Source organism: Hippoglossus stenolepis, chromosome 15 (genome assembly GCF_022539355.2).
Source record: "Hippoglossus stenolepis isolate QCI-W04-F060 chromosome 15, HSTE1.2, whole genome shotgun sequence".
NCBI lineage: Eukaryota > Metazoa > Chordata > Actinopteri > Pleuronectiformes > Pleuronectidae > Hippoglossus > Hippoglossus stenolepis.
The window spans coordinates 9,556,743-9,572,350 of record NC_061497.1 but is presented as its reverse complement, the minus strand read 5'-3'; the positions used below and the strand labels follow the sequence as shown (position 1 = coordinate 9,572,350).

The following is a 15,608-nucleotide window of genomic DNA, read 5'->3' as shown; positions in this document are numbered from 1 at the left end:
CTGTGGAAATTTGCAACGGAGCCTGAATGGCAGGTAAACAGACTCAAAGAGTGAAAGTGTGAGAGAGAGCACTGCATTGAACACACACAACTGCCGCTGAAACTTTGAGGTCTGACTGTCCGTGTGGACAGTAAAAACTTTGTGGACGATAGTGCCTGTGATAGAGAGAGCCCAAGCGAGCATGAGGCAAGTAGCGCTGCAGGCCCCTCTACAAGGAATCACCACTAACTTAGAGATCTCTTATATTATTTTGAGAAGAGTACATTTCTTTGGTTCATTATGAAACTGCTGAATTGGAAATTGATCCAATCCATGACTAAAGAAAGTGATCTGATCCGAACCGTGGGTCATGTGATCCGTTGCACCCCTACTAGATAGATAGATAGATAGATAGATAGATAGATAGATAGATAGATAGATAGATAGATAGATAGATAGATAGATAGATAGACAGACAGATAGATGTGATCTATTCTTCTCACTAAGCCAATGTGTGTTTGTTTCAGGTGTAGAGTGCATTTATATTGAAAAGCAGACAGGCACCTCTTACGTTTATGCGCGCTTGGTACTCGGCGCTACCGGCCGAGTTGCGTGCGACGCAACGGTACACTCCCCCATCCCGGATGAGCGGGCTGCTGACGTTGACGTGCGACACGGTCAAGCCGTCTGACAGGGTGTACTGGCTGGTCTTGTAGGTGGAGTCCCGAACCACAGGCTCGTCGTCCAATGTCCAGGTGATCGCCGGGGGTGGGGCTCCTTTGGCCCCGCACATGAGGGAGAAAGGCTCGCCGGGGTTCACCACCCGCTCGCTGAAGGAAGACACGATACGAGGAGTACCATCTGAGAGGATAATAGACGGAATGGAGAGACACAATTGAGAAATTGCGACAGAAAAGCTAAATGTGGATATAAATTATATAGACTATATACACTATAACACTATCTCTGCTTCATTTCTTGAAAGGCCCAATGATTTGTTTTATGGAAAAATGCCCCGATATGTATCTATCAAAATATTCAGATAAAGAACGGAGAAAGTACAACAGCAACAGCAGGAGCTTCACTTACAAAGACCATGGTTTCCTGTCATTGTGCTGTCACAGTGCTGTCATAAAATGCCTGCCCTGTTTACAGAATCTGAACTTCCTTGTGACCATCTCAGTCCACCTACCCTCTAGCAGTATAATGGAAAAGTCCTGAGCAGTGTGGCCCTTTCGGGAGGCGAAGCACTGGTAGGCCCCGGAGTGGAACTTCTGTGCCGCAGTGATCTGCAGCGTGTCGTTGTGTTGCCCCTGGATGGAGATGTGCTGGTCGGGGTTGATGGGCTCTGTGTTCCTGTACCAGGTGATGGCGTATTCAGGAGAGCCCTCCACAGTGCAGGTGAAAAACAGTGTGCTGCTGATGCCTGTTTTCAGGTTCTTAGGCGATAAGGTCACACGTAGTGGATCTGAGAGGAGGAAACACGAGGTCAGAAAACAGTTCAGTTTAAAGAGCAATTCGCAAAAATAATTCTTATTGAAAAATGTAATCTATTGTGTTGTATATTTTGTGTCTATGTTTCACTGTAAACCAGTTCATGTTGTGTTATTATACTGCTATACAAATAGAATTATTACCTCCACCAAAGAGATTATTTTTTAGATAATTACTATTTTTGGGGATTTTGGTGCAGGTCCGAGGACTGATCCAGGAATTTTTTAAAAATACAATCTTTGATATAGCAAAATTTTTAAATTTTGAATCCATCATAATAATAGTTATTAATAAGAAATAACCTTTTTGAAAAAAATACATACATTTCTACACCTTCTACATGAATCTTAAATCATTAAACTGGGTTTAAAAATGACACATGGATTCATACACACAGTATGTTCATGGAGATGGGGGGAAAGAGAGAGTACAATCAGCAGTGGTGACTCAATCAGTTTGACACACTCATTAAAAAAGCAGCTGGAGTTATCTCTTCACATCTCTGTCCACTGTGTTTGTGTGTGTGTGTGTGTGTGTGTGTGTGTGTGTGTGTGTGTGTGTGTGTGTGTGTGTGTGTGTGTGTGTGTGTGTGGGTGTGTGTGTGTGTGAGAGAGAGAGAGAGAGGGAGAGAGTGAGAGTGAGTATGTACATGTGTGTGTGCAAATGTCAGTGAGCAATAAGGCAGCTGGTGGTGTGTGCTGGGGGGCAATGCTGTGCCTCCCCCCCTCACCCTGTCAGAGTCACAGAGTGTGCTGCCATGATGTGCCCACTGGCAAAGCCTACCGCCCCTCTATTCTCTCCCTCTGTCTCGCCTTCCTCCGCTCTTTGTTTCTTTGTATACATAACACAATGTACATTTATCTCCGCCACACTTATTATCTTGTTCTAACATTGTAGATAATGTCATTCCAGCACTGTCTGGATGTCTGACCGGCCCCTCGGTGACCCCTCGTCTTTATCTCCGTCGTCCTCACCCTCTTTCTCTCTGACGGTGAATGGTGCTGGCAGCTGTGTTATGGATTCAGTCTCAGTGAATTACTGCCCTGTCTCTCTTTTTGAGTGCTGATATGACGGGGCATCATACAGCTCACACACGTTTGTTACAGACACACTCTAGGTGTGACTTATACGTGCGCCTCAAACCAAAAAAAGAAAGAGATTTGTGAATGTGTCTGTCCACCAGGGTGATTCACAGAGGAGACAGTGTGGGAGTCTATCAGTGTCTTAGTGAATGTGTGTGTGTATGTGTGTGTGTTTGTGCTCACACACCTATAACGTGAAGCTGTCCAGACACCTCCTTTGAGCCAAAACTGTTGGTGACCTCACAGGCATAGCTGCCACTGTCCTCCAGCCTCAGGTCACTGATGGTCAGCCCTGTCAAACGCCGTGTCCAGCGGGCATCTGAGGGCAAGGGGCGACCATCTTTCAGCCAGCGTACGGTGGGGCTGGGGTAACCTCCTGCGGTGCAGGGGAGCTCGATGCTCTGGCCTGCCTGCACCTCCCCTGCTTGGAAGCTGTCCAGGATGGTGGGCGAGGACTCGTTGGGGTCTAGAGAGAGAGAGAGAGATGGGATTAACATCTTCTCAGGACAAAGCGAACCATGAGAGCAGCTTGAGTGAACTGACAACGGCAAACCTGCTTACCCATTACGGAGAGCCTGGCTCCATTGCTTTGCCGCGTCTCGCCGCTGTACTTATGCTTGGTGATGCACCGGTATGTGGAGAGGGCGTCCTCCTTCTGAACATCAGAGATGTAAAGAGCTCCGAAGGAGGTGAGAGAGAACCTGTTACCTGAGGAAGACACATTCAGTAAAGGTTAATTCCCCCAAAGAAAAGCATTAGACAAACAGAAGCAAACACACACATGGAAGATGATCATTCTGCTACAAAGCTTTTGTGCTCATTGCAAAACCATATTGTGTGACGAACAAACAGCAGCCGGAGCAGTTGGCGCAACCTGCCTGATAACGCTGCTTCCCAAAACTTGGCACCCTCTCAAGGCCTTGAGGACACACAGCGGTCACTTACACCACCCGTAGACGGAGCAGAGAAAAGATTTATAGTCCCCTTTTAAGCACAATGTAAAACTCTTAAGCGCCACACTATCATCGGCAAACTATCTAAACGTTAGTTTTCTCCCTCGCACCTTTCAAGTGCGGTGATCAAGTGCGCGACTGAGTGACGGGTGCCTGCCCGCTCTCGGCCATAGTGTTTGTTCTGTGTTTCACATTTCATGCTGCTCAGAGAACCGTGGTTATGTGGTAACAACCTGAAAATTTCATGCTGTGCCCAGAAGAACAGAAGCAGAGGGAAGAGAGATGCTTGTTTGCAGTGAGCACCAGTCTGCACAAGGTATTCTCTGTATAACTGTTAATATTGCATATTTTGTCTGGTACAGGCACACACACACACACAAACACACACACACAAACACATCCCTCCTCAGAGTTTCACTTTCTTCTGTTCGTGGTTGTTTTGGTATCTTCTTGAATTCACTGGACCTTATATACAATTTGTTATCTCCGCCGAGAAAGTTGCATTTTCATCTGCGTTTGTTATTTCTTTAGCAGGATTACGCAAAAACAGATTACAATGAAACTTGGTGGAAGGATGCGGTATGGGTCAGGAAAGAACTAATTACATCTTGGTGCGGATCCTGATCAGGGATGGATCCAGGATGTATTTTTTCACTTTCCTTAACATTGAGAGCGTTTTTTCAATGCATTTTTTTGCGTTGATAGTAATTCATTGATTTTAATTTAAAAATCTTGTATGTTTAACGGTCTGATATATATGAGTGTGTGTATTTTGGTGTAAATCCAGATAAAAATCAAAATCTAGAAAATGTATATGTGATTTAATGAGGTTCGGAACGTGGATTAATTGCAAAGTTTACATATCATTAAGAGTTTCAATGGTTGCTCCTTTAGTTTATAGATTTTTTCCAGCCCTTGACTGTCACCTGGTCTCATTCAAGATCCAAGCATCAAGCCGACAGCTGAACGTGCTGCATTCACGTGCACCTGTGTTTATCATCATCAATATTTTACCTACAAGCCTCCGTGTTTGTCTGGGTCTTGCCGAGGGCTGAGTGGGTAAACTGAAGGTAGCAGTTATGGGCCGTGCGGGTGTTTGCATGGAGCGTACTGTACGACCTAAGAGGAGGCACAGGCTGCAATTTCACAGCAGCCTTTGTTTGCCCCCCAGAATGAAGCCTTACAGGATAATGAGCACTTTAAGACTGCTACTCCCACAACACCGACGACTCGCCTGTCACAACACTCTGACATAGGCAGAGAGGGAGGGGGGGGGGGAGTGAGACAGAGTCAGCTGGATCTGTCACAGCCACACTTTCTGTCTGCAGCAGCCGGCTGAATTCATCCCGTCCACAGCCACTGAAACAATGCAGATTACACAATATCACATTATCTCCCTGGCTATCTGTCCGGCTTAGCTCTGTGGTTTGCTCATGGAATCACTTTGTCGTTATAGTCGACTCTCTCTTCATCTCTTTGTGTTGAACCCTCTGTCTCACCCTTTTCCCTCCGTTTCTCTCCCAGCCTCTTGCTCTCGGTCTCTGAGTGGCAAAGTGGCAGACAGAGTAAAATATTAATTACTAAATCACTGTGCTCCCTCAGCTTTTATTCATGCTGACTTGACTAGATAACGAGAAACAGAGCCAATGTGCATCACACCCGCTCGTAGAGACACACACACACACACACACACACACACACACACACACACACACACACACACACACACACACACACACACACACACACACACACACACACACACACACACAGAGCTGCAGCAAAACATGCAGACATGCATGCATGCAGGAACTATGAATTGCAAAATGGTTGGCAGTTGTTGTTACATAATTCCCCCCATATGATAATAGAGGTATAACATTCTAACACTTACATGTAATTTGCCCACAGCTTTAACAATACAATATCATCTTAGTAGTTAAGAGTATGTCTAAAATATGTCTGTCTTTCTGTAAAATGCGTTTTGAGAAAATACAAAAATTAATAGCAACTAAAACCACCATAAGTTTTTTGCATAACACTGATTAAAACAAAGTGACCATTACATAAGAAATTGGATCGTCCAATAAGCTCAGCAGGAACTGTTTTTATGGTTAAAGTGTTTTTTTATCAACTATAAGTGGTTCTTTCAGCCAGGAGAAGAACTCTGTGAAAGAGGCTGCCTTGCCTAGAGGATGGCGACATTGTTGATCTTGTATGAGTTTGGTCAGAGCCTCAGTGAAACTCATTCATGGGAAAAAATGGTGCAAAATTGTTTGTGATTCCTGGCTGCAGAAGGGGTCCCGAGGGGGAACTACTTTAATCTCTGTTTTTGTAAGTGTAGGATCAGGACAATAATGTGGATTTGTGACAGGAAAAATGTTATTCTCAGACGAATATGTTAAACATACAGTTAAAAACAATACAAATATTTGAATCGTTTAAAAGTGACATTTTAATTTGATACTTTTTCATATCAATAAAAACTAAGATTATTTCCCCCACGTTTTAATTAATTTAATTTAATTTAATTTCCATCTCTTTTTTATTTTTAATAGCAAAATCCTTTTTGGATTAAGGCCATTTTAAAAATATGTGGTGCATTGAAATTACGTTCAGGAGTGCATGCACAATAACACACACAGACTCACTCATATTCAGCAGATTCAGGGAAAGTTAAGAAAAGTCACCTGTGTGCAAGGCACTTAACTCCACCTGCCTTATACTGGGCAGTTACCCTGTGTGACTGTGAGCACTGCGACGCTCTGTGACGTGGAAAACGAGGCATTGCTCAAACTAATCGTGCTGTTTGTCCTCAGCAAACCTCTCTTGTGTAATAGAGGTTTTCATTCATTTTATTTTTTTTAATCCAACAAAATGCCTGCGGCCTCGCAGTCACACAGCAGACCAGACCTACTGCTCTGACAAATTCCAAAGAGGAGGAAAGAAAAAGGGAAAATAATAGAAGTGTAAATGTGCGAGAGAGAGAATAGGAAAAAATAAAAGCTTGACAGAGTCTATAAATAGGATATATACTGTAGCCGGCGTGTGTATGCGTGTGTGTGTGTGTGAGTTAGTAGCAGCCTCATTTTCTCACATGCAAATGAAGGCGTCGGCGCAAAGATAACGAGGCCCATATTTCCACCTCCTCAGTGGGGCCATTATTTATTGATGTTCTGCATCTTTCTCCCTCCCTCCCACTCTCACGCTTTCTTCATCCTCTCCCTGTTGCTAGGGTCTTCTCACTGCCGTCCTGTTACCAATTCAGCGCACTTTCAGCAATTATTAAAGTGCGGCGTGTTTACAATCATCAAGGAGGCAACAATGAAATAAAAACCTGTGTCGCTTGACTGGAAGGAAAAAAAAAAAGGTAAAGGTGAATTGGTGAAATTAATCCAGAAAAAAAAACGAGTATTAGGATGAAGTTGCTAAAAATAGCTTTCCAGATGCTGCACATAGTTTTTGTGTAACAATCACACACACACACACACAATATAACACATTGTCTTTTACTTCCTGAGCGTCTGTGTGGAGTTTGGTCCAGTTCTGCAGCTCAGAATAAAGTTAACAAGCTTTTGAAATCCTCAGCACTAAGATGTGTGTTTCACCTTCTCTGGGAAAGCAGATAAAAATACTTAAAATACTCGTGTTCATTATCAGTTTTATGCACAGTTTGGAAACTAACTTGGGCTTCTGATTTGGCTCTTGGAAGAGAATCTGGCCTACATGCGTCACAGGGGCAAATCGCTTTTACTTTAGTCAATTTTAGGACAAAACAGTTTTTCCTCTCGTTTACCTCTTTAACACAAAATTTAGCGGGTATACATGGGTATTTTAAACATGGAAAGAAAAGTAGCGATTGACTTCTTTACATTGGCAGTAGAGGAGTTTGCCTGTGTGTTTTTTCCCCCGTTGCATCATGGTCAATGTCACAGATGAACCAAAAACCTCTCTCCTTGCTGTCTTACCAAATCAACACATTCACCCGGGTTCACCATGTTTACATCACCGGCGATTGGAGCCAGAGTGGATGAAAACCCGCGTCTCCTGCTGAGTCATTTGACCCGGGAGTGAATGCCGCTGGATTCCATTCCCATTGCAGACAAAAGCCAGATGTTAGTGGTTTGTAGTGGATGTTTTGATCAGTGCAAAAGGGGCTTTAGCAACAAATTTCTTGTGATACTAACCTGTCCAAAATTCATGCATCTCCTGTGGATAAAACAAAACAGGGAGTGCAGGAACATGCAGCACTGAGTTAAAAACACTGCTCTTCCTATGGGAGTTCCCAGTATGGACTCCATATATAATCAGTTTGGAAAAAGGCTAATGAGCAATCGAACTCCCATCCTTGTTTTCCTTCTGGCGGATCACTACAGTACAATCTGATCCCCGGAGTCTTTATCTTGCCCAACACCGCTGATGGTCAAAGGCAGTGGTTTCTCGCCTTGAAGGGGGTTTCCCGGTTAAACTGTTAGTGTATTTTCACCGCTCATTATGATGACTGCAAGCTGATGCAAGGAGAGAATGTGTCAAAGCAGCAGAGGGTCAGAGGTTTCACTCCTCCACAAACTGACAAGAGTGATAGACGCCTCCAGCCCGACGTGTTTATCCATCACAGACATGTGGTCTGGAGTTGTAAGATAACGACTTTGACTCTGACAAACTGAAAGCCTGAAAAGTGTTCATTTCAGAGGCATCACTGGTACGAGCCGAAGTATCAACACATTAGGTGAAGCTTTATCTTGAAAAAATATCCCTCATTTGATTTATATAGAATCTTATTATATATAGAGATGTAGTGAATATAAAATAAAAGATTATGTTTTACTTTCTAGCGCCACTAAACATCATTCCAATTATGCTTTAGTGGTTGCGGGTGGGGGAGCTGTACCCAATCCCAGCTGACACTGGGCGAGAGGCAAGGTATACACTCTAGATAGGGCGCCAGTGTATCACAGGGTCAACATACAAAGACACACAACCATTCAAACTCACATCCACAACCTTACCCCAATCTGCATGTGTTTGGACTGTTTGAACCAAACATTCCTGTGTGAATGTGAGCGTAAATGGATGTCCGTCTCTGGATGTTAGCCCTGGTCCACCTGTCCACGGTGTGACCTGCCCATTGTCCAATGTCACCTGAGACGGGGAGCTCAATGGATAGATCCGTGTAACAATTCTTGTCTTGTAAACTGATTTATTTTCACGAATTAATCATAAAACTTTAGAAGATGAAAGAAATAGATCAGAAATAGAACTTAAGGGTGTGCAAAAGTAACAGTTTGAGCTTTAAATGTCACTGATCGATACAAATGGATGTGAACACATGTGGCCCGTGAACTTCAATGTTTAGCCATTGTTATTTATTCATTGTTATTTGACAAATAAGTTTATTATAATCCTCTGGTCAACACACTTTGTTGAAACAATGGGTGATATTCAAAGAGTTTGACGTTAAAGAAATTGCATTCTGTACGTCTGCCTTCTATCGCCGCTCTCAACGGCAAGATGCAGTGAGGAATTTGAAAGAAGGTGAGAAGAGTGAGAGGAGGAGGAGGAGGAGGAGGAGGAGGAGGAGGCGGAGGAGGAGTGGATCAAAGACTTGTGACTGTCACAGAAAGAAGAAGAAAGAAAAAGAGAAAGAAAAAAAACGCAGTGAATTCCGGAGATATTCTCTGTACTGCTGGAAGATGCTTGGTGCTCACAAATGCAGACATGCCAGGCGCACACGCTGTTACGGTAAAGGCACACACACACACACACACACACACAAATGGAAAAAACACCTACCAGGCTTAAAATAGGACAAGAAAAATTTCCTTGCTGGAACAAAAAATAATAAACTATGCGGTAAAATTAGCACCGAGGACTCGGCTGCAGAGAAACGGGTTAAAGCAGAAAAATCAGCAACATTGGACTGACTGACTTGATTTAGAGAGGAGAGAAAGGGGATGGAGGGAGCAGCGGGAAAAACAGTAAAAGGGTGGAAAGCGAAGGAGAAGGAGAAGATGGAGGGTAAACTGAGGAGGAGATAACAGTCCATGTCTGTGTTCTCGCCTCCTTTCAAACCTTTATGCAAAAAGAAGGGGGGGTGTTGCATCTGTATTCAAAGCGAGAGCCCACTCAGCCCTCCCTTTGCTCTCTCCTCTCTCTCTGCTGTGTACATTAAAAAGCCCCAAGTAGAAGCAGGTGTCAGCCAATTAAATATATACACTTTCCTGGCTTTTATTCCGCGGCCCTCTTACTTAACATCTATGAATAGCAGCCTCTTAACTCCCTTCAATTCACATTCAGAGCAGCTTTTATTGGCACAACTGATGTGTAACAACTGCGACTGCATCCCCTCAGTAAAGGAGACTTTGTTAACACGAGCAAACGGTTCACACGGAGCGCGATGAGCACAACGTCGCTATTTAACAAAAACTTACATGAGCAATATCTGTACATCAGCATTGTTTTCTCCCCTCTTGCTTCCTCTCTGTGGTTTGCTCATTTTGTAGAGAGGAGGAGGAGGAGGAGGATGGGTGAGAGGGGGTGTTGAAGAAGCCGCAGCTCTGTCATGTTTTCATTAAAAAGCCACGCTCCACTGTCTAATCCTGACTGCTGTCCTCTCTCCAAACCAATCCTGACTGCTTACCTCATCTTTCAATCATGCTCTTCCTCTCCCTGACCCTTCCTCCCACTGTGGTGTGTCGTACAGCGACTGGCCGCGATGGAAGGGGATGTTGGAAAGTTGGGAGGGGGCACAGAGGTGAGGAGCAGACCGAGGTGGAGGTTGAGGAGGTCGAGGGCGAGGGAGGAGATGGAGCAGACAGACAGAGAGAGAGAGAGAGAGCATGAGTCCGGTTCCTCCACTGAGATGGGACCACGTCTCTTCTGCTCCGCTGCCTGCGCTGTCCCAATTTGCCCCAGTGTGACTTTAAACAGTAAACACTGGGGGAGGGGATGGCGTGGGGTGGGGGGCAGCCTTAGGAGCGGCCCAATGGACAGTCGTGGGAAGGACATAAAACTGTATGCAAAAAAAGATGTCGTCTGCGTAGATATAACTCAACGCAAACACTGCAGAGACGCCGTGTTTCCCCTCCATAAAGCCGCCCAAAGCAGACAGGGCACGACGATGCTGCATAAAGCTAAATGGACCATCTCCGATCGAGACAGCGCTGAGAAGATTAAGCATCAGTAGAAGCATCAGAGGAAACGGAGGGATGGTGGGGAAAAGAGGGGTGGGAGTATTGGAGAGAAATGGGGAGAGATGTAGAAATAGGGCTCCATTATTCATGACGTGTGTTTCATGTGCTTGGTGACATCTGGGACAGCAGTGATAATGAGAGTCCCGGGAGAGAGGAACACACACACGTGCACACACACACACACACACACACACGCACGCATGCACTGCACCATACCTAAGCGTGCCACCACGGTCCAAAAACCTCCCCTCTAGTGGATATCCCATTAACTCATATTTAACTGTTAACTGCACGTGCACGAAGGCTTAAACACCCAAGTAACTCGGTTCTTTCAAAAATGTCACTCAGTAAAAGTAAACATCCAGCAGCGAAAAGCTCCCGCCCCTCGCCACCTTGTTTTGACTTAGCTGCAGATAAGAGACAGAGCTGGATATATGCTGTGTGTGTCTGCCATCATATGTGTGTGTCCGTGTGTGTGTGTGTGTGTCTGTGATGCAGTGTACTCCAGCTTAGCCCATAGCCCGGGGCAGTGAGCTGCATTAGTGGCACTGAGTGAGCTGCCTGGTCCCTCCCTATTAGAGTGCTGGTGGCAGAGGAGTGTCACTGCCCGGCAGGACGAGAGGGACGGAGAGAGGGAGAGAGGAAGAGAGAGAGAGAGAGAGAGAGAGAGAGAGAGAGAGAGAGAGAGAGAGAGAGAGAGAGAGAGATTAACTGCTAGACAAACACACACACACACACACACACGCGTACATTTACAGTGTTTACCAAAAGGGATTGTTGAAATCCCCACACGCCAAATGACTATAAATACACTTGGAACAAAAGAATCAAATATCATCATCTCACCTTTACCAAAGTCAAACAACAGAAATCGACATCATCATTGTCGTCAACTGTGACATCAGGAGTCACATGTCAATAAAAACGGGTCTGTGTTACACGTTAAAGGTCGACTCTGGTTTCTTCCTCTTCACGATAACAACCAGTGAGGGAAAGTTCAGTGAGCAAGAACTCAAATCAATTATTTCACTAAAAAGAAGCAGTTCATCAAAACCACAATGCTGAAGTAATCTATTACAAGTGAATTCCTGCAATATATGATTACTTATGATTTAACATACAAGCGTCATTTCAGTGGTGTAGCTGTATGTGAGTGGGAGCATATTAAATCATATCTTTGATTTAATAGAAATAAACGTCTATTTAAATAAACATGTATTTGCAAAGTAAACAATACTACAGATACCAAATAAAAGGAAATGGTATTACTTGTAAGAGTAAAAGATTGTGTGGTGGAAGAGAAGTAGTACAAAAAGGTATACTCAAACCAAAGTGGAGCGCAGTACTCCTTTTGTTTTTTTGTTTTTTCCTGTGCTGATGGAGTTGACACTTCACATCCCCGTGACCAGATGTTTTTATTCACCTCACAAACACGTCGGATTATATTTCATCAGAACACAATGATGTTCCGTGTAGTGTTTACGTGTTCTCGCTGCATCGGGTTCCTGCCACAGTCAGAAGGTGTGCATGTGACCTGGACACTCTAAACCTCCTGTAGGTGTGAATCCTCTCATACACTGGGGACCAACCCAGGGAGCCGCAGAATAAGAGACAAATCAATTAGTCAATCAATGCCAAGTATTGATATTTCGATCATCGAGTTTGACTTTGTTTCTACAATCATAAATCTAATATTTTGGGGTTTCTCAGTGTTCTATGGATGAAACAAGTAGAAAGTTTCACTGTGGGCTTAGGACAATTGTGACTGTGACATATTTTGATATTTTCCCTCATGGCTCAAACCATACAAGGAAAAAAGACAAGAGAATTACTGTCTGATGGATCGATTGAGACATCTTAAGAGACTTTTACTGTCAGGAGAAACAGAAGGAGCAAACACCTCACATACTGTCTCCATGCTGAATTATTGACTTACCTACACGTGGCACTCACTAAGCACACACACAAACAACACAACCACGAAACATCTCGCTCTGCCCCTCCGCTGTTTCTGTCACATTTACACCCAAAGCAGCAGGTTTGGTCCGTCCCCCTCTCTCCCCCCCCGCAGTCAATCACAGCCTGCAGTGTTGATCTGACCTCTGCGTGTGTTTGGACAGCGAACACGGGGCGGATCAATAGGCCTGATTGAGAGGTCATGTCGGAACATGGCACATGGATGACCACCAGAGATTCCATTTGATCCATGATCACGACAGCGTTGCGGTCTATACCGACAACCAGCCAGTGTAAAAAAAAATCTAAATCACCACGTCACTAACTGTGAAAACACTATATCACTCTCTGACGCAACAAATCACAACATGGAGTGTGTCGATTTCACGACATCATTAACCATCTCTGATATTGGCACTGAGTTATTTCCCTTATCTTTTCTTATCTTATCAAAACACTCATTACACATCTAATCAGATTCATCATTTTAGTTTGGAGTGATTTAATTGCTGGCTATTTCTAATTATCCAATGAAATCTGATGAAAGTTTGGAGAACAATAGTGGAACCACACTTCAAACCAACAAGTTAAGAAGAAGGATTAGAGAAGAAAATCTCTGCCGTTCATAATAAGACACACAGAAAAATGAAGAGGGGAAATCAGGGAACAAACTTCCTGCCACTGATGCTGAACTGTTGAGTCTAAATAAGCATTTTCCTTAAATGAAATTTCTTAGAAGAGCCTGCTGTAATCTCCTCACACTAATCCCTCGTTCTTCAGCCTAAACAAAAGAGTGGAGGGAAAGAAAGAAAGAGAAAACGGGTAAAACCGCTTTACTCAAATCCTATTTCTTAGCCCAATCCAGACCATATAAAGCCTCCAGCTCTCTTTCTTTAAGCCTTCACACAAGCCGTCCAGCTCTCACTTTCATAATGACTCGGGATGTGGTAAGAAGTGACACCTGTATCCTTTACACCAGTATTTAGGTACAGCATCTGATCAAATACTAAAAACAAAGCTAGAATAATTAATCAAATCAAAATTAATTGTATTTGTATAGCCCATACTCACAAATCACAGTTCGCCACATAGGGTTTAACAAGGTGCGATACTCTGCCCTTAACCCCTCGATTAGAGTGAGGAAAAACTACCAAAACCAGAGAGAGTCATGAATGATGGATCCCTCTTCCAGGCAGACAGATGAATACAAAATAACAATATTGAAAACATTCATGAGCAAATCTATTTTTAAAGTACTTATACAAAAAAAAAAGGGGTTAGGGTTAGGGGCATGATGAGTTAGGACTAGTGGCCTGTTTTTGACGGATCACTTGGTTAAACTTTTTACTGGTTTGCATGTTCATTGACATTTTTTGAAATTTGAATTATGAGTAAATATAGGTCAGTAAGATTAATAATATTGGTCTACCAATAAGCTTGGACCAGACTTATAAGGACTCCAAATTGAAACATGGAAAAACCTGATTTATTTAATACTTCTATAGCAAACAAAATTTAAATCTTTGCTTTCCAAGGAAAAGAAAAAAAGGACTATTTTAGATTTTCTCCATCAGCCTTATAGTAGCCATTATATGACGTTATTAAGATCAACAAAACTGATGGTCAAAGCTCTCAAATTAAACTGTGGTTATCCGTTAATCCAGGTGATACTAAACTTGTAAACCAAAAGCAGAGTTCTCCGTCCGTCTCCCTCTCTCTGAGTTGTCTTATTCTCACACAGCCGTGGCCGGAAGGGTGAGAGAGCGGCCAGCTTTCTGTCAGAGTGACGTGCTCGCAGGGGCTTTCCCATCTCTCCCTCTTTCACTGATTGACACTGATACACTGATGCTCTGTAGACGTACTCATGCTGCATGCGTGTGTGTGTGTGTCAAGGCTTGTGTGTGCTTGATGTAGACACAAAAGGGAAAAAAGGCGAAGGAGCGGCGGCGGCGGCGGCGGCGGCGGCGGCAGCTATAGTGTGTACATCTCTGTGTTAAGCGCACGTGAGCAGGCGTGTGTAGCAGTGTGTAAATAGTCAATAATAGCCGACACTTGTCAGCCCTCTGCTCTGTACACACAAAGCCCGTGGTTGGGCCATTGTTGAATTCCGCCTCCCCACGCCTGACCCCCCCTAACTGGGCCTCTCAAGCAGAGATAATTATGCCTATTGTGCCCCTTGCACACACACACACACACACACACACACACACACACACGCACACACACGCACACACACGCACACACACACACACACACACACACACACACACACACACACACCACCGCACACACACGCACACAGCACACAGACATGTTTCTGCTAATTAACACACCCACCCACGTGCCTACTCAACCTAACTGAGTAAAAGATGGCTGCCAGCTCCCCATCTGTTCCTGCCCTGCTCTCGGCTGCTCTCAGCACACTGGGGCAAAAGTGAAAGGGGTAAAAACATCCAGAGAAAGTGAGAGAGGAGCACACGTAGGTGAACGAGCCTGCAGAAGAGCTGTTTGTGACTTATGGTTGCACTGAAGGCTGGATTTGAGAGGTTCAAAAATGATTTGCAGGTTTGCGGGTTGTTTTGTCATTTCTCATATGTAGATTATTTTAGTAAGAAGCTGCTCTTTGCTAAGCACCGGTGTTCCTGCCATGTGTTTGCATATGTAAGTATATAATAACAGCTTGATTTAGTCAACCCACTAACCCCCATGGCCCTCTGTGTGCCACATGGGACAGAGGCAGGGGCAGGGGACAGAGAGGTGAGGGAGGGAGGGTGTGAAGCCCGCGGTTGGGGGTGAGAGAGGCCGACAGTCAATGGGGTTAGGTTCCATGAGCCCTGGGGACGCCACGTGCTGCCCCCCGTCCTCCCCTGTCACACCATGTCCTGCTGCAGCCAGGCAGCACAACAACAGGACGGCCCCAGCAGAGCAGAGCCGAGCGCAGCCTTAATGTA

The 15,608-nt window shown here is 44.3% G+C and overlaps 1 protein-coding gene across 4 annotated transcripts in view; it reads right to left on the bottom strand.

The window, feature by feature from the left end:
- LOC118122699 (Down syndrome cell adhesion molecule-like protein 1 homolog) overlaps positions 1-15,608 on the bottom strand; it is a 53,975-nt gene that overhangs the window by 21,197 nt on the left and 17,170 nt on the right. For 3 of the 4 annotated variants that reach the window (XM_035179586.2, XM_047343704.1, XM_047343705.1), the window contains exons 4-7: positions 3,117-3,263; positions 2,743-3,021; positions 1,172-1,447; positions 544-840 (exon numbers count right to left, since the gene is read on the bottom strand). In XM_035179586.2, the coding sequence (XP_035035477.2) occupies positions 544-840; positions 1,172-1,447; positions 2,743-3,021; positions 3,117-3,263 (999 nt within the window). The remainder of the gene's footprint in view (positions 1-543; positions 841-1,171; positions 1,448-2,742; positions 3,022-3,116; positions 3,264-15,608) is intronic. The other variant, XM_047343706.1, reaches the window with a different exon arrangement.